We start from the raw sequence: 18,638 nt of genomic DNA, 5'->3' as shown, positions 1-18,638 counted from the left end.
TCTGATGAATAATGTTTTAATTTAGATCTGATGGATGGCTGGGTGCATGTGCATCATTTACCTGGGGAAGAGATGACAGCAGATGCACTATGGGAAGATGGCAAGCTTTGGGAGGCAGTGTTATGCTCTGGGCAATGTTCTGCTGGAAAACCTTGGGTCCTGACATCATGGGAATTTTTACTTTATCACATACCACCTCCCTAAAGATTATTGTAGACCACCCCTAATTGCAATGGTGTTCCCTGATGACAGTGACCTCTTACAGCAGGATAATGCACCCTGCCACACTGTAAAAAATGTTTAGGAATGGTTTGAGGAACATGACAGAGAGATCCTAGATCCATGCAAAGTCCTATCTGTACAAGTTCACTTGGATGACACACACTTCTCTTTTAGGCAAAGTCTCACCCGTTCTGTTTTGCTTATCTAATCAATGCTATTCAAAGTAACCAGCTTCGAAATCCTCTCATTCATTCATTCTATGAAAGAACCACTCCAAGTAAGACTGTCGAGAAGCACCTTTGACTAAAATGCATCCCTCCGTCATCCTTCTGGTCCTTGGCATCACAACACAGCTCTCTGAACACTGGGGAACTGCAACTGTGGTTGAAGACTTCAACCATGTTGAGAGATGCAAGGACTCGCTGTATATGGGCACTCCACCACGAGGCTTCAGAGATAGCAGGCTCAAGAAGATCTGCCAGCGATACGCTGACAAACCCAGATACGTGACCCTGTACGACTCCAAAAACCGTATCCCGGTTTACTCCGCATACACCTTCAAGAAAACAGAGGGTGATCGGCGTGTGGACTATCCCTGGATGTATGAACCTCAGGTATGAAACTATTCACTTTAAGAATAAAAAGTACAAAAACTGTTCCTGGGATGGTACCTTTCTAAAGGTACTAATATGAACCCTTGGAGGTAAAAAAAAGGTGCAAAGGTGTACCCTTTGAAACCCAAGCGACAGCCTTTGTACCTTTTATCTGAGAATTTGAGGACTGGCTTTCTTTGTTACAATTGCAATGAAGTGTTGACCTTCTTCCCAGCTTGCAGAGCTTGATGGGAATGGGAACATGGTGCCGTTCCCCACCGGATACTTACACATGAAGTTTGAGGACAGCCAGGCAATTTTGGATGACTACTCCGATGTGGTTCTGTATGAGAGAGGCCATCTGAATCCAGACCAGCACCAGTCAGACCCCCAGGACCGAGCAGCTACCTATACGCTCACAAACGTCGTGCCAGAAATACGTGAATTCAACATCGGACCATGGCGGGAACACGAAGAGCGCATCCGTGTGCGCCTCAACAATTTCTGCCGGGGAACAGCCTACATTGTAACTGGGGTAACCACTACTGGAAACATGATCCGACGCAACAACCAGGACCGTGTTGCCATCCCTGAAGAAGTGTGGTCTGCTTACTGCTGCACTGACTACGACAGGAATGCACCACACAATGTGCGCATCCGCTTTCCGACCCAAGCAGCCCTTGCCAAGAATGCAAATGAGGGAAACAGAGTCCAAGAGATCACTGTGCAGGATCTGGAGATCTACCTGACAAACAAAATGTCCGTGGACAAGAACTTCCAGCTGTTCTATGATAACTGCAAATCACCTTCACCTCTTCCTTCCTACCTACATTATGCCAACTGATCTGACTTACCTTCAGCTTATAGCTTTGGTTGTGGTTTCGTTTTTCTTGCTTTCTTCTTTCCTGTAGCTTCTCTGTAAATTAATATACAATTATTTAGAAATTTTGTAGAGTCAATGTTAAATTTAGTGGTTTGCAATGTTATACACTACTGTTTAAATATTTGGTGTAGGAAGGTTTTTTTTTTGTTTCTCGCATATTTTTTCGCCAGTCAAATCAACTCCAAACCAGCAATAGCACTGGCTCTGAACTAGCACCCGGTTCATCATAGTGGAAAAGTGTTAACACTGTATCACAGTTTGTTATGTATTAGGCTACATAGCCAATGACTGGTCAGAGTGCCCACGATGACCCCTAAAAGTGCCTATATGGGCATGTGAGACTCAAAATTTGACCATGGAGTAATGGGAGAAGGTTGTTTGGTCTGATGAATAATGTTTTCTTTTAGATCTGATGGATGGCTGGGTGCATGTGCATCATTTACCTGGGGAAGAGATGACAGCAGATGCACTATGGGAAGATGGCAAGCTTTGGGAGGTAGTGTTATGCTCTGGGCAATATTCTGCTGAAAAACCTTGGGTCCTGGCATCATGGGAATTTTTACTTTATCACATACCACCTCCCTAAAGATTATTGCAGACCACCCTTAATTGCAATGGTGTTCCCTGATGACAGTGACCTCTTACAGCAGGATAATGCACCCTGCCACACTGGAAAAATTGTTCAGGAATGGTTTGAGAAACATGACAGAGAGTTCAAGGTGTTGACCTGGCCTCCAAATTCCTCAGATCTCAACATGACTGAGCCTCTACAGGATGTGTTGGGACCACAAATGCGGTCTGTGAAGGCTCCAGTTTCCACTTGAAGGACTTAAAGGATCTGTATAAATGTGGTTTTCCTTGAGCTAGAAAAAATAGCAATGTGAAAATGTGTCAAAATGTTAAAATGTTGTATCATAGATCCATGTAAAGCCCCATCTGTACAAGTTCACTTGGATGACACGCACTTCTCTTTTAGGCAAAGTCTCACCGGTTCTGTTTTGCTTATCTAATCAATGTTATTCAAAGTAACCAGCTTCGAAATCCTCTCACTCATTCATTCTATCAAAGAAGCACTCAAGTAAGACTGTCGAGAAGCACCTTTGACTAAAATGCATCCCTCCATCATCCTTCTGGTCCTTGCCATCACAACATGGCTCTCTGAACACTATGGAACTGCAACTGTGGTTGAAGACTTCAACCATGTTGAGAGATGCAAGGACTCGCTGTATATGGGCACTCCACCACGAGGCTTCAGAGATAGCAGGCTCAAGAAGATCTGCCAGCGATACGCTGACAAACCCAGATACGTGACCCTGTACGACTCCAAAAACCGTATTCCGGTTTACTCCGCATACACCTTCAAGAAAACAGAGGGCGATCGGCGTGTGGACTATCCCTGGATGTATGAACCTCAGGTATGAAACTATTCACTTTAAGAATAAAAAGTACAAAAACTGTCCCTGAGATGGTACCTTTCAAAAGGTACTAATATGAACCCTTGGAGGTAAAAAAAGTACAAAGGTGTACCCTTTGAAACCCCAGTGACAGCCTTTGTACCTTTTATCTGAGAGTTTGAGGACTGGCTTTCTTTGTTACAATTGCAATGAAGTGTTGACCTTCTTCCCAGCTTGCAGAGCTTGATGGGAATGGGAACATGCTGCCGTTCCCCACCGGATACTTACACATGAAGTTTGAGGACAGCCAGGCGATTTTGGATGACTACTCTGATGTGGTTCTGTATGAGAGAGGCCATCTAAATCCAGACCAGCACCAGTCAGACCCCCAGGACCGAGCAGCTACCTATACGCTCACAAACGTCGTGCCAGAAATACGTGAGTTCAACATCGGACCATGGCGGGAACACGAAGAGCGCATCCGTGTGCGCCTCAACAATTTCTGCCGGGGAACAGCCTACATTGTAACTGGGGTCACCACTACTGGAAACATGATCCGACGCAACAACCAGGACCGTGTTGGCATCCCTGAAGAAGTGTGGTCTGCTTACTGCTGCACTGACTACGACAGGAACGCACCACACAATGTGCGCATCCGCTTTCCGACCCAAGCAGCCCTTGCCAAGAACGCAAAGGAGGGAAACAGAGTCCAAGAGATCACTGTGCAGGATCTGGAGATCTACCTGACAAACAAAATGTCAGTGGACAAGAACTTCCAGCTGTTCTATGATAACTGCAACTCACCTTCACCTCTTCCTTCCTACCTACATTATGCCAACTGATCTGACTTACCTTCAGCTTATAGCTTTGGTTGTGGTTTCTTTCTTTCTTGCTTTCTTCTATCCTGTAGCTTCTCTGTAAATTACTGTACAATTATTTAGAAATTTTGTAGAGTCAATGTTAAATTTAGTGGTTTGCACTCTACTGTTTAAATATTTGGGGTAGGTACTACTTTTTTTTTTTCAATTAGTAGAACTTTGCTTTGTTCCTAAAAATTAAATTTCAAATAAATGCTGTTCTTTTGAGCTTTATATTCATCAAAGAATCCTAAAAAATAATGTATCAGTTTTCACAAAAATATTAGGGAGCATCTGCAACAAGCAGGAATGGTTTTCATCATTGATAATAATAACAAATGTTTCTTAAGCAGCAAATCAGCATATTAAAATGATTTCTAAAGGATCATGTGACACTGAAGACTGGAGTAATGCCTGCTGAAAATTCAGCTTTGCCATCACAGGAATAAATTACATTTTAAAATACACTCAATTAGGAAAAAGTTATTTAATTTTTGAGTAAATACATGCAGCCTTGTTGAGCATAAGTTAAAATAAATAAAATAACATACATAATTATTATTGGCCCCAAACTTTGAATGGTAATGTGCAGAATATAGACTTATAAAATTATTTAATACAATAGCCATATATTGAGGATAATAAAGGGAAATTTGTCACTTCATGGTGTGAAACAATGGTTGTGTAAGTAACATATTTCCTGTCAGCTCTCTGCCTACAACAGTTTTATTGCTTTTATCTTAACATTAATCATCCTATATATGCATAGTATAATCATGGCAAACTGCCTTAGTTCACATACACATGTTAAGTAACTCACTGACACCACCTTAAGGTTTATGCTGTGTTTTTTAAAGCTGAAAAGGCTGATTTTGTGTGGTATAAAATGGTATGTGAAAAATAAAAACAAAAACCCTGACTTGTCATACTTTTCCAACCTACTTTATTTCTTTGGGATTTTCATTTTGGTGTTTTAATGAACATGACTGATACAAACCAATAAAATAACTAAGGAGAAATGTCTGGTTGATTTTCAACATTACAGCAAAATATGGATTGCTTTATCGCCATTATCTATGATTAATACCAGGCATTATTTCCAGTAACTGACACTGTATCAAATCAATATAACATTGTGAGAAGGCAGGGGTCCCCTGGAGGTCGGTGCTGGAGGGCCAGTGTCCTGCAGGGTTTCACTCTCAACTTGCCTCAACACACCTGCTTGGAAGTTACAAGTACTCACTCTTAAAAATAAAGGTGCATAAAAGGTTCTTCACAGCGATGCCAAGAACCATTCAGTCAAAGGTTCTTAAAAGAACCATCTATTTCTTACCTTTTTATAACCTGAACAGCCTTCTTTTGCCACAAAGAACCTTTTGTGAAACAGAAAGGTTCTTCGATGGCATCGTAAAGCACCTTTATTTTTAAGAGTGTTCCTAGTAGGAGCTTGATTAGCTGGTTCGGGTGTGTTGATTAGAGTTGGAGCTAAACTCTGCAGGACACTGGCCCTCCAGGTTTGAGCTTGGTGACCCCTGATCCATTAGGAAATACAGGCTTTATGAAAGTGCACAAATAATTCACAGGTCACACAGGACAAGTCTTCAATGACTGACCACTGCAAACCAATACCATGAGCGAGATTAGCAAGCTTGTGAGACATTCCTTTCATTTTTAAGGACATAATCTAATCTCAGAGAGACACAAATGAGGAAGGATAAGCAAATACCATTAAACGAATAAGCATGAGTAAGCCTTAACTCTCTCTCTCAAACTCATATTCTTCTTTTCGCTTGTATTCCATTCTGTAAATTGTCTTTAGTTAATATCATTATTGGCAGTTGTAATATTGTGTCAATTCATAGTGCCAGTAATGGTAAATGAACTCAAAGGAATAATAAATGAGATTCTTGCTTTATTTGCTGCTGGTTTCTGTGCAAGATGGCGATACTATGGAGACTTTAACTGTTATGTAAGACCTGGCAGATGTGACTCAAAGTAAATGACCAAAGTCCCCTGATCCCAGATCAGCAGACCACACTGACAAGTCAGATGCCTGTTATTTTATTAATCACTATGCTCAAGGCAAGGACTTTATACCAAGTCTAAAAATGATTATGGGTCCAACTATACAACATTAAAGCTGCTACAAGGTGTTCAGAAGACATAGTGCTAAAGAGGGCCCAGGGGCCCGGCCCATAATCCATGCCTGAGTAAGGTGAACTATTTTTACAGTTGTGAGTTGTGACATGTATGGTTTTTGTTTGTTATTTGTACACTAGAGGATGGTGCTGTCAAAAAACAAAACAAAACAAAAACTAATCTTGACATTCTTACAGTTAGAAGAAATACTCTATAATACTGTATGATAATAGTTTTAATAACTACACACATTAGAAAAAATACAACTTTAAAAACTGTTTAAGCTAAGGCCTAATCTATTTGTTTAACTTTTTTTTAAATTTACAGTCACCAAATTATAAGTGCTTCTAGTAAAGATAAAAAAATTAACCCTGAAACGTGAGATCAATGTCGTCACGGGATTGTACACAGAAACTCGGAATGTATATTGAGCAACACAGTGACAGCCAAACAGCACAGACAGAACGTCATGCGCTGGAATACCATCAAGGACTCAAGAGGAATAGGGTCACGCAGCAGTCATACAGTGCATGTGTTGAGCTCAAATCTGCACAGGAACTGAAGGGTGGCGGATGCAAACCTTTTCAGGAAAACTAAGCTTTTTATAAGGTGGAGCAACTAAAGCAGAAAACTTTTGTGACGTTGTAATAATAGGGGAGTCCGGGGATGGTTGTAACATTTTTGACATTTCTGTCTGTATCTTGAAGTTAACCAGTGCATTCAAATTGTGATTTAAACTAGTTACAAGTGCCTGCTATTAAATGATGCAGCTGATATCTTTGCAGCACAATGGATGGTGTAGTTTCAAACACAAGGAGTGAAATGTTACAATTCACCCTATAGTTTAGCTGTAACATACCCTGGGGTGAGATGTAACATTATGATATCCACCTGGGTGATATGTAACATTATGAAATAAGGATTATGACAAAAAAATATTTTGAAAGCTTTTTATTCAGCACTGACTTTTCAACATAATTGGTGTGTGTATGTGTGTGTGTGTGTGTGTGTGTGTGTGTGTGCATTGGTTTGGGTGGTTTATGAGGACACAAATATGACCACACATGGTTTATCCACACTACCTGTGTCCCTGTAATTCAAAAGGCTTAAAAAAACATACTTAAACATTCAAATAATGGTGTTTTGTTTGAAAATCTAAAAATAGTTAACTTAAGAAAAAGTTTTCTGTGAGGGGTTTAGGTGTAGGGCGATAGAAAATACAGTTTGTACAGTATAAAAACGATTATGCCTATGGAGGGTCCCTGTAAACCAGCAATACCAACATGTGTGTGTGTGTGTGTGAGTGAGTGTGTGTTACATTATCATCATAATACTAAAACTGAATGGCATGTAAACATGTTTGTTACTGTCACAGCAATTGGCCATAATAAAATTGAACAAACATTTGAATGCTGAGAGACATCCCTCAGTTTGTCTTTCTCTTCCAAGACCTATACTGAAATTCAAAGAAAACATAACTAAAAATTTGCTTGGGGTAGGCTGTAACATGTTTCACTGATGTTACAACAAACCCATATTCTTGTAGCCACATGAATTAGCTCACTCTACAGCGAACAGCCAAAACATTAGCACTATCAACCTACATGAAAAATATCTACACAGACATACAGTAAACATAATTGAACTTTTATAGGTTTAACTAAAAAAAAAAAAAAAAAAAAAGTTACTTTCTTACATCAGTTTTTTCCCTCTAAAATCTGCTGTCGGCCACAGCTCTCTACTTATTCAATTTATTTTTCAAAAAGTGGACCTTGCATTTTTTTTTTTTTTTTTTTTTGCATTTGCAAATATTTGCAACAATGTTGTCAAATTGCTTAAGATCATGCACCACCATTTTCAGTCAAAACACACACACAGTTCACAAGTTTAAAGACTACACAAAAAATAGAATATTTTTAAGGAACTTTACTGGTTTACTAATAAACTTAGTACCTATGTAAATATTAGTAACTTTACTAATATTATTAAAATACAAGTTCAACTCCTCTTATCAACATCATCCGCTCTTGTCTCTGTCAGTGCCTCTCTGCTTGTTGCTGTATTTGCTATATGACACTTATGGAATGAGAACACTTTAGTCAGTTCTAATCGTCTTGAGTACAATTTGGAAAATATGTTCACAGCTTTATCCAGGTTGACTGAAGTTTTGAAGAAGTTTTGAAGAAGTCGCTCATTTTAAATTAACATTTGTAGGACCACTAACATAGACATGCTACGCTGCCAGAAGGAACACTGAGTCGAGAATCGAGAGAGTGTTTATTAATCCAACACAGGGGTAAATCCAGCATGGACCACAGGAGGAAGACACACATACTGACTTGTAACTGGTAGACCCGACAAACACAGACTGAACAGACATGGGTTTTAAAGACAGGCTAACAAGGGACTAAGGAGACACACCTGGGAACTAATCAGACACACCTGGGAACTAATCAATTAAGAACATGGGTCACACAGAACATGGGAAGTGGAACACATGCAGGGAAAACACAACACAATGAGTCCAGGGATGTGACATTACTCCCCCCTCCTGGAAGGTGCGACCTTGCACCTTAGGAACAGAGGGAGGCATGGGTGGGAACTTGGGAGGAGGTTCCGGTGGAGGACAGACTCCCAGAAGGGGGCCGGCAGACCGAAACCACGGAGGAAGGAGCCAGGGAGGAGACGACGGAGGGAGAAGCCAGGGAGAAGACAGGAGTGACCTGGAGCAGGAGGAGCCCAGCAGGACCCAGGACACAGCCATAACAGCCCATGGTGAAGTCGACAGTTGGAGGAGCCATGGAGGAGGAGCCCGAGGCGGAGAGCCAGGGTGACGGGGAGGGTCCGGAGGTCCTAGGTGGAACCGATGGTGCCGGTGACCAACGCGGAGATGTAGATCCGGGAGGCTACGTTTGGGTCAGGGAGTTAGAGGGGTGGGGTGGGGGCGAGGGGGTGTTGGGGTGTGGCGGAGTGGGTGGGGGGGGGTGAGGGAAGGGGAGTGGAGTCCCGAGGCGCAGGATGGTCGACGCCAGACCAAGGTGGAGCTGGAGGGATGAGGGAGCCAGGCGGAGCTTGTGGACTGCCAGGCCACGGCGGAGGGGAGGGAGCTAGGAGCCATGGTGGAGTTCAGGCCTTGGAGGCAGGAGGCGGAGGTGAGGGAGACTCAGAGCACGGCGACGCTGGAGGATGGCAGTCATGCGGAGCTCGCACTGCAATGATGGTGGGCTGAGGGCGAGCAGAGGGGCTGCCAGATGACAGCGGTGGAGGATGCAGGAACAGGTGGGAGGGCGAACATTTTTGAGGAGTGGCCACAGGAGGGCACATTCTAAGAGCAGGCACTGGAGGACACATTCTAGGAGCAGGCATTGGAGGACACATTCTAGGAGCAGGCACTGGAGCGAGCTCTGGGGCTGGAGCCGACACTGGGCTTAACTGGGGAACGGGAACCCTTTCTGGGCTTAACTCGGGAACAGGAGCCCTTACTGGGCTTCACTCGGGAACAGGCACTGGAGAATTGGAAGCCCCATCAGGGCTGGACGAGAAAACCAAGGACGAAGGAGGGCTGGATGGGACCAGCGGAAACGTCGGAGAGAGGAGAGGGGCAGTTCATCCTCCAGTTTAGCACTTTAGCATCAGCGATTAAAGGGGCATTTACAGCTAGTGGATTTTTGCATTGGTTTGAACAAAAACAGCAGAAGGGTTGATTGAAAATTCAAATTCATTCTCTGCCAGTAGCATTTCTTTTACAGAAAACTGCAGGGTGATCATCATGAGAAGCACCCAGGGAGGCCAGTAGGAGAGCATCTAAGGTTTTATTCTTTTTGAGATACTGTTTTGATAGTCTTTTGTTGGTATTGGGTTTGGAGTGTTAGTTAAAGGTTATATGGGAATTATTAGGGAAAAACGCGGAGGAATCACCTCAGTCCTCTGCTCCAGAAAATGCAACCACCACTTAGTTTGACCATTTAAAGAATTTATTTAGAAAGGGAAGCAAATGTCTTCAGGAGAGGGCCTGGCCAAAACAACAAACAAAACAGCAGCTGACTAACAGGAGGAGTACTAAATAATCTATCCAAGTAAAATAAAAGAAAAAATCATCATAATCAAAATGTTAAATTATTATGATAAAAAAAAATAACAGATATTTTTTTTTTTTTTTTACATTTCGCCAGGAAATCTTATGCATTCACTGAGAGAAAACTATAACTCCTGTACACTTCTCTACACTGGAGAAAAACGTATGGATATGGAAGTCTACTTCAAATTTCTTTAGAGAAAATTGTTTATGCAAATCAGGGTGTTGTGAGAATTAGTAAATCCACACCTTATGTAATGTCTGTTTCATTCATACTTGAGAAAATTCACAAGTGAGACTCACAAAAGTAATAGAACTGATGACGTTCCAGGAAATCCCTTATATGGATAAAAGACATCCACTTATCACTGTAGCTGAATAAAATATACAGATAAAGATGGTTTGACTGATGTAACATCGATAGAAAAGACATAAGATTGTGACAATATATGGTTTATCTGTGTTCTTCAAGCCATGCTCAGCAGCTGTGAAACGGAGCAAGGGTATTAGAGACCTGTGCAAATGATTTGTGGTTTTTAGCAAATTGATTGAGTGAAGATTCAATTCACTCATAAGACACAATTAAAGGGATAGTTCACCCAAAATGAAAATTCTGTCATTAATTACTCACCCTAATCTCGTTCCAAACCCTTAAGACCTTCGTTCATCTTCGGAACACAAATTAAGATATTTTTGATCAAATCCGAGAGCTTTCTGACCCTGCATAGACAGCAACTCAACTGAAACGTTTAATGGCCCAGAAAGTTAGTAAGGACATTGTTAAAATAGTCCATGTGACATCAGTGGTTCAACTGTAATTATAAACGTATTTGCAATAGTGTTTATTTGTCTGTTTAGGTCTGGTGTCGGTTTTGATAGTGTTTGTGTGGCTGGGTGGAAAACAGGTCTTTCCCCTTCAACCCATCTGTGACCTGAGGGTTCTGGACCACTTTGTACGAGAAGCTCGAGATTCTGTAGTCATCATGGTGAGGTCTCTATGTTTTTCACACAGAATGTCAGGTTATTTTCAGAAACATCAGTTCATCTGTCTCTTTTTCTTTCAGCGAGGTAGCAGAGGAGGCTGTGGAGCGATGAAATCCTACTTTGTACCACTGACTAGTGTTGACTTTGCTTTTTGGGAACATATAGACGTGAGTTATGATGCACTAGCTATGTTTAATATATATATATATATATATATATATATATATATATATATATATTATGTGTGCATAAATATTTATATATACATTAGATACTTAAAACCACCATTATGCAAATAAGTAATACAACATAATACAAAAACATCAATATACATCACGCACAAACTCTTTTATTGTTTATATTTGCTTGTATAGGTACTTTACAAAGGCTTTGTTGTATTAATTCCTCATACAAATCCATTTTTATCAGTTTCCCCATGCATTTCTCATGTTATCATCATATCAGTGATACCTCCTGATTTGAAGTATTTTATAGACAATTAAACCCAGTGTATTACACAGAAAGTATTTCTACTCATTCATAGTGTAAATCTATGTGTCCAGGTTCAGGAACTGGCCGTGGAGGTCCAGACTGGACTGTCTCTGCTGGTTCAGGCCCTGAGTACAGCAATGAAAGCAGTGAGCAACTCCCGTCTGGCCAATGCACTGGATAACAACATCAGTAACATCCACAGCCTCAGCCAGATCCTGCACAGTCTTGATTTACAGGTGTAGTAACCACTGATGTGTTGTGACTATGAGCACATGTGTCTGTCACATAAGGTCTATTCTGACATTACTGACTATTCTGACATTAAATGGATAGTCCGCCCAAAAATGAAAATCCTAGGTGTATATGACGAATACAATTGGAGTTATATTTCCCACTGTGCTAAAATATAATGAATAAAATATAATACTAGACTACAATACAAAATACACTTGAAATGGAAGGGGAAACTAGCTTAGTAGCCAAAGCTGTTAACAGTAGTTGATTTTAGCAGTACAAACAGTCTTGGTTTGTTTCATGTGTTGTGATTTTTTATGAGGCGATCCAATCAGATTTAAGAGCTGCAATCTATCAATTCTAGAATTTTTTGAGATGATAAATTTTCCCTAATGAGTCGGTTCTGTTTCCACAGCATGCCAGGTCCACAGTTCTTCCAGATGATTCAGCTCCTGCCAGCACACAGACGCAGGAGGTCTCCTCTCTCCCAGAACTTCTGCAGGTGCAGAGCAGTTTCCTGCGTGGGAAAGTCAGACTCCTGCTTTCAGCTGCACCAGCCTGCCAACGGCAAAACAGCTGATGCAAACTCAGGAACTGTTTACAGCAGTCACAGATACACACAAACCCAGACACGAACACTTGATTGTGACTTTTTACTCAATCTTAAAGGGTTAGTTCACCCAAAAATGAAAATTAGCTTTTACTCACCCTCGAAGCATCCTAGGTGTATATGACTTTCCTCTTTCAGACCAATCTAGTCGGAGTTATATTAAAAATTATCCTGGCTATTCCAAGCTGTATCGTTGTAGTCAGCAGGTGTTGCAGTTGAACTGTCCACATGTCCTCAAATAAAGCTCATGATTCATAATAAAACGTGCCGCAGCCGGCTCCAGGGGATGTATAAAGGCCTCCTGTAGCGAATCCATGCGTTTTTTTGTAAGAAAAATATCCATATTTAAGAGGTAATAAACACTTTTCTCTCACTTCCGTTATCTGTCATACGCGGATCCGTTTCAGCGGATGACACAGCACATAATATGCGCAGCGCGCGCGCTTCTGAGATATGCTAGTCTAGCGAATTTGTTTATAGGAGCAAAAGAAGCATAGTTTCCTTACTTTAGCAAAGGAAAACCAGTCTCCTCTTGGTTTATATCAAAATCCTCCAACATTTTTCTTTACAAATCCTTGTACTTGTAATTCGTGACTGGCGTTTTGTTTTCTCTTCACATTTGTCACTAATTACGCAACGCCGCGTGTCTTACGTCATCCGCCGGAATTGCTTCAGTGTATGACAGTAAGCGGAAGAGAGAGAAAAGTGTTTATTATGTTTGAAATAAGGATACAGGGGGCCTTTATTCATCCCCCGGAACCGTCTGGGGCACGCTTTATTATGAATGCACAATCTTTATTTGGTGACTTGTGGTTTTCAACTGCAATACCCACTGACTACAACGATATAGCTTGGAATATAACTCAGACTGGATTTGTCTGAAAGAAGAAAGTCATATACACCTAGGATGCTTCCAGGGTGAGTAAAACACAAGCTAATTTTCATTTTTGGGTGAACTAACCCTATAGATCTTAAAGAGCTTATGAGTTCCAGGTGTCACTCTTTAAATGGTCTTCTGCATTCGAAAGCCTGTAGTCATGTTTCTAGAGTATGCATCACGTGCAGAGTGAAGCAAAACAGTCATGACACCTTGACTTATTTAACAAGGTGAACAAGGCAGAAGAAACTGTAGAGAAACATTTTAGAGCCCACAAGTGGACTCAAAGGCTTGTATCAGTGTGGTGAACAGCTTGTCTGGCTGTATCCAGCCACCTGGACTACAGTACACTTGAGACACTTTTATTTAATTATATTTGTATGTTCAGTTTTCTACAAATCCATGAATTGTGCTGTTATTTGTTCATTTTATAGTAGGCAGTGTGCCTTATGTGAACGCATACTACTGGACATGTCCTTTCTGAGATGTGTATGTTTAAAGGCAAGAACAAAGGTCTTTTTTGAGGATTCAGCAAGGTTTGCCATGTGGAAACAATGCTGTGTGACTGCTGTAGTGTGAAGTATGCTGCCATCTAGAGGACAAACCAGGAAGATTGAATCAAACTGTAAGTATACATAAATTAGTGAATAAAAAATATTTTTTTCAAGTAGACAATTTAGGACAATAACATGCAAATAAGGAGACAGGCCTGTCCGTATGTTTAATAAGCTTTTTTAATGTTGTCCAGTTCAGATACACAACATACAGTGTGTAGTAGCCTGTATAGGAAATAGAAATATGAATTTCAATCTTTAGACTCATTGTGGTCATACAGTACCCTCATCTTAAGCCTTTTGTATGTTGCTGAAATTCAACAAAATGAAACTCAACAGGTGCAAGTCTTTTTTTTTTTTTTTTGGCGACCAAGCATTAATACTCCACAGTTGTTTCTCAGTATTTTTTGTCTTCATCTTTTTTTTCTTTAAACCCTCTATAATACATAGGCAACCCAGACAAAAAGTATCACCATGTATGTCTGGTGAGAGTGTGCTTTTTATGTCTATCAGTTGCCGGTAGAATCATCTCTCTCCCTTTATTTTGTAGAAAAATATGAACTGTTTAAATTCTCTACTTTGAAATATATGCAGCTCAAATTCACAACAAAGAGATAAGCCAGAACTCTGTGGAATCCCATCACCACTCCAACAAATCTCCAATGGTTTGGGTAACATTAAATTTCTAAGAACTTACTACCAGGTAGGAGAAAACAAACACCCCACAGTGTCATTTAGTCCACTGAAGCGTAATGAAGAACACCCAGGAGAATGACTCAAACAGCAGGCGTCTCGAAAAAAAAAAAACAGGGCTGACTCAAGCGATTTACATCCTACGGCCTCATACGAGGAAATAAAATGAGCTTCTCCACATAAACTTTCTCATTTGACTCTCTTCAACAAAATATTCTGATTAGGCCCTGATCGGTTCCACCCTCCGTTTTTCAAACGAAACAGAATCAGCGAGTGCATGCAGCCAGTGACACTATTGTCCACCGCATTGTTGGGTCTTGCAGCAAATTTGAATTCCAAATGCAATTACTCTCATCAAGTGCCCTCATTCTTAACTCAATATATTCTCTAATGTGGAATTCGCTTCGTTTCCGCTTCCCTCAAAATTCATTACGATTTAATGTCTTTTGTCGAAAAGAAGCTTTAGTATCTGTAAACCTTTAAATGAAAATCAAATAAGGGTCTTCAGAATTGTGGGTGGAGGGATATGATTGGATGAATGAGCTTGCACCTGTTTTATACAGTGGATACGATTGGCCGTGAACCCAACAATAAACAAAATATTTACAAAGACCATGTCATCTCTTACACTTATAAAAATGTACAGTTTGCATCTTTTGTTTTTTGTCATGACATGACATAAAGTGGTCTTGTGTGTTTTCCATCCACCCACCGACAAGAAACTCCAAAAACAAGACGACGAGAGAACAAAAAATGGATGGAGATGAGATCGGTATGCACAGTTGCTTGCATTATGGATCATAAATGTATATTTAAGTGGCATGAGGGGTGATGCCTCGTCCACTGTAATGCAGTATGCCTCTTCAGGCTGTGTTTAGTTTCTGACCGCCACCATGGCTCAAACCTGATGCACAAAGCTACCAGAGTCAGTATCCAGAGCTCATATAGAGGCCACATTTGTGCTGTTCCTCATACACTCACACTTACATGCGCACACATGAACGCAAATCGCCCATCTCCCGCTTTCTCTTGGCCAGATCGTTCTTGGCACCCTGAAAGAGAGATTTCGGAAAAACACGTTGAGAGGTGAGAGGTTGAATCAGAAGGTCTTACAGGGACTTGCGACAGGGCATATAACAAGATGTCCACCTGATGACAAGTGAGCTCAAACTGAGATTATCACTCAAAGGTCAGTGTCAGTGAGGGGGAAGAATGTTCTGGACACGTCATGAGCTCTCTTGGGCTCTGGATAAAAGAGAGATGGAGAGACTCCAGCTGTGCGGGAACGGGTGCAGGTTTTGATCCCGTCACTCTGGACGTCCAACTCAGCAGAGTCCGAGTCTTTACGGAGAAATGGGGAGAGAGAGCGACACAGTGAACGTTCCTCAACTCAATGTGGAGTAATGCGTGGTTACTACTGAGTACTATATGAGTGGAGAGAGAAAAAAAAGGGATAAAAAAGGAGGGGATCGTGGATCTGATCAGTCCTTCTCTGGGAGATGAGCTTTGTCGTACAGCTTCCGTATTTATAAATGAAAAAAAAGAAGGGAACTATTTATCCTCTTTATTATCGCCAAGAATCAGTTTCATTTCCGGATATGACCATGTATCTACAGAGGGAAAAGAATCTCCAAATGAAGTGCACAAAATACAGCTGATGTATAAAAAAAAGGAAAAAAAAAAAAAAAAGAGAGTGAAAGCAAGAGAGAGAGCAAGAGAGAGAAGACTGTTGCAGAAAAAGACAATAAAAAGACAAAGAAGTCTTGAATCTCGAATGTCCATTTTCCTCTTAAAAAATAAATCATGCAATTTTCCCAAAGGGCAATCAAGATATAAATTTAATTAATCTATATCTTTTCATATAGATATTTATAGTGTTGTTAATTTCTCTCCATAGGCAAATAACAGTGACAGTGCAAAACAAAAAGCAAAAATGAGAGAGAGACCAAAGAAAAGAAAAACAAATTTGGCACTTTTTTTTTCTCAATTCTGCAAAATCCTTGAATAAATCCAGTTCAGGTGATTCTCTCCACGTCCGTCCACTAGACTGCGTCTGAATGGACGATGATCACAGTACTTGGCACAAGAATGCTGGTAAAAATTAGATAGTAGAATCTTTTTTCATTCATAGCCTTATAAGGTTATCAATAATACATATTTTACACGTATATTTTCTTGATTTATAAAACAGTCCAAAGTAGGAAAAACTGTTCTTTTTTGGGGACTAGAAACGGCTACAGCAGAGCAAAAGACTTTTGGGGAGAAGAAAAGAAAGAAAAAGGGAAAGGTGGCAATGGAACTTGAGGGGGAAAATAGGAGAAAAAAACTAAATGGGAAGGGATAGCTGCTGTATTGAGTAGGGAAAATGGCCAACATTTCTCCACCCAAAATCTTCTCCAAGAATGAGAGGAGCAGGAAGAGTAAAACAAGAAAAAAACGAGAGAGAAAGTGAGTGTGCTAGGAGTGGACTTAAAAAGGACAGGAGCGGTGTGTTGGACACTATCCATGTAGAGCACCACTCTTAGTACCGGAGGTCTGTGTTCCAATGTGTTTGGGGGGGCCTGTTCCCCTTAGAGGGGTTACTATACTCGTGTGGTTGAGTGTTGGTGGGGCAGGGCGTTGTTGCTATGCCCAGCACTTGGTGCAGGCGCAGGGGGGTAAGTGTTGAAGGCATGGAGGGACTGCATGCCAGTTATGGTGCTGGGAATCATAGAAAGGGTGTTAGTCGTCATAAGTGGCACGTCCTCAGGTGCCCGCCGTAGTGCCAGAGTGTAGTCCGGTGGGCACACAGGTGGTCTTAGAGGCTCGAGGTCGCCGTGGAGACCACGTGGTGGAAGAGGCGTGCCGTGGTCGAGTTCCACCCTTTGCTGCTTCATCTGCAAGGACATTAGCTCCTCCTCCTGGCTCAATGCCAGGTCGTTATGGGGTGGAGCCCCCACAATGCCAACGCCCGGCCCCGTCCCACGTTGCGGTGAGAGGCGCCGATGGCGGCGCTGCAGCAGCTCGTGCCTCTTATCGCGTTTATAGTACAACGCGGCAAACGCCAGCACGTTGAGGAAGAGTAGCGACGCTCCCACTGCTACTGTCACGCTCAGCTCCGTCGAATAGTCTCGTGTGTCACTCGGGAATGGGAAGCGTTCAGGAGGGTGTTCAGAACCTTCGAGGTCCGGGTCGGGTGGGTAGGTTGAGACCATGGGGTGGCGAGTAGAGCGTGGGCCGGGGCTCTGGGTCGTGCCCTTCCAAGTGGGCCAGTGCGTGCTGCCGGGTGGCAGTCGCGTGGTTATGGAGCTGATGATCTCCTCATGAAGGGTGTGGAGGTGAGGAACCAGCTCAAGCCAGAAGGCAACTTTGTTGGCTCGGTAATTATCCCGGATGCGAGGCTTCAACCCGATGTGGAGGTACTGCTTGTCTTTAGAGCTGAATTTGGTCCAGATAACTTCCTCGAAGCGATTGGGTTTAGTATGGATGAACTTGGTATCCTGCGGTACTGGAATGTTTGGATCTCTGGAAAAAATATTGAAACAAAGTGAGAAGAAAAAAGACAGAGGAAGATAACTGCATTTGTATTCTGGTCTCACTGGGTGAACAATTTCGGACAGATCAAACTCTCACCCCGTCTTGGCGAAGTTGGTCCAGTATGTCATCACCACAGCGCTGAGCATGACATCGTTCTTGGAAAAGTTGCAGGGAAATAGATCTGTGGCACCCACCATGGGAACACCAAACACATACGGGATCTCATCACCATGTGCTGCGTCTGCCCACTCGGGTCGTGCTTCCGTCTGGCAGTGGTGGTGGAAGGTATAAAAATAAACAGGGGACTGGAACTCAGCATGCAGCTTAGCTGTGGCCACTGCTGGCGCCACCCACTGGTGGTCGGTAAAAAGTGCAAGTAATGTTTTACGCCTCATGTCACTGTTATCGCGGTCAGCCCAATCTGTGTACATGAACTTTATGGTCTCCCGCAGTATGTCTTTACCTAAAAAAAGGGACAGAGACACCAAGAGAGAAAAAGATGGATGTTGGTTGTT

At 41.9% G+C, this 18,638-nt stretch overlaps 4 protein-coding genes across 4 annotated transcripts in view; 3 read left to right on the top strand and 1 right to left on the bottom strand.

Moving 5' to 3' along the window:
* The first annotated feature begins 460 nt into the window (after positions 1-460).
* Positions 461-1,669, top strand: LOC109097942 (endonuclease domain-containing 1 protein-like). Its single transcript, XM_042764986.1, has 2 exons — positions 461-836; positions 1,051-1,669. Exons 1-2 carry the CDS (start codon positions 531-533, stop codon positions 1,657-1,659), a joined length of 915 nt encoding a protein of 304 aa, XP_042620920.1. The 5' UTR covers positions 461-530; the 3' UTR covers positions 1,660-1,669.
* Positions 1,670-2,795: 1,126 nt separating this feature from the next.
* LOC122146423 (endonuclease domain-containing 1 protein-like) lies at positions 2,796-4,386 on the top strand. Its single transcript, XM_042764985.1, has 2 exons — positions 2,796-3,113; positions 3,326-4,386. Exons 1-2 carry the CDS (start codon positions 2,808-2,810, stop codon positions 3,932-3,934), a joined length of 915 nt encoding a protein of 304 aa, XP_042620919.1. The 5' UTR covers positions 2,796-2,807; the 3' UTR covers positions 3,935-4,386.
* Positions 4,387-8,679: 4,293 nt separating this feature from the next.
* On the top strand, positions 8,680-13,320 carry LOC109097623 (erythropoietin-like). Its single transcript, XM_042764558.1, has 5 exons — positions 8,680-8,863; positions 11,022-11,149; positions 11,228-11,314; positions 11,711-11,875; positions 12,289-13,320. The coding sequence occupies exons 1-5, from the start codon at positions 8,680-8,682 to the stop codon at positions 12,451-12,453; spliced, it is 729 nt and encodes a 242-aa protein (XP_042620492.1). The 3' UTR covers positions 12,454-13,320.
* Positions 13,321-14,076: 756 nt separating this feature from the next.
* The window catches only part of LOC109097949 (neuroligin-2-like), an 84,252-nt gene continuing 79,690 nt past the window's right edge, over positions 14,077-18,638 (bottom strand). Inside the window, exons 8-9 of the mRNA XM_042764984.1 lie at positions 18,220-18,586; positions 14,077-18,111 (exon numbers count right to left, since the gene is read on the bottom strand). Coding sequence (XP_042620918.1) covers positions 17,190-18,111; positions 18,220-18,586 — 1,289 coding nt within the window. The 3' untranslated portion in view covers positions 14,077-17,189. The remainder of the gene's footprint in view (positions 18,112-18,219; positions 18,587-18,638) is intronic.

Source organism: Cyprinus carpio, chromosome A10, assembly GCF_018340385.1.
Source record: "Cyprinus carpio isolate SPL01 chromosome A10, ASM1834038v1, whole genome shotgun sequence".
In the NCBI taxonomy this organism is placed as follows: Eukaryota; Metazoa; Chordata; class Actinopteri; order Cypriniformes; family Cyprinidae; genus Cyprinus; species Cyprinus carpio.
This window is presented reverse-complemented; position numbering and strand designations above follow the sequence as displayed.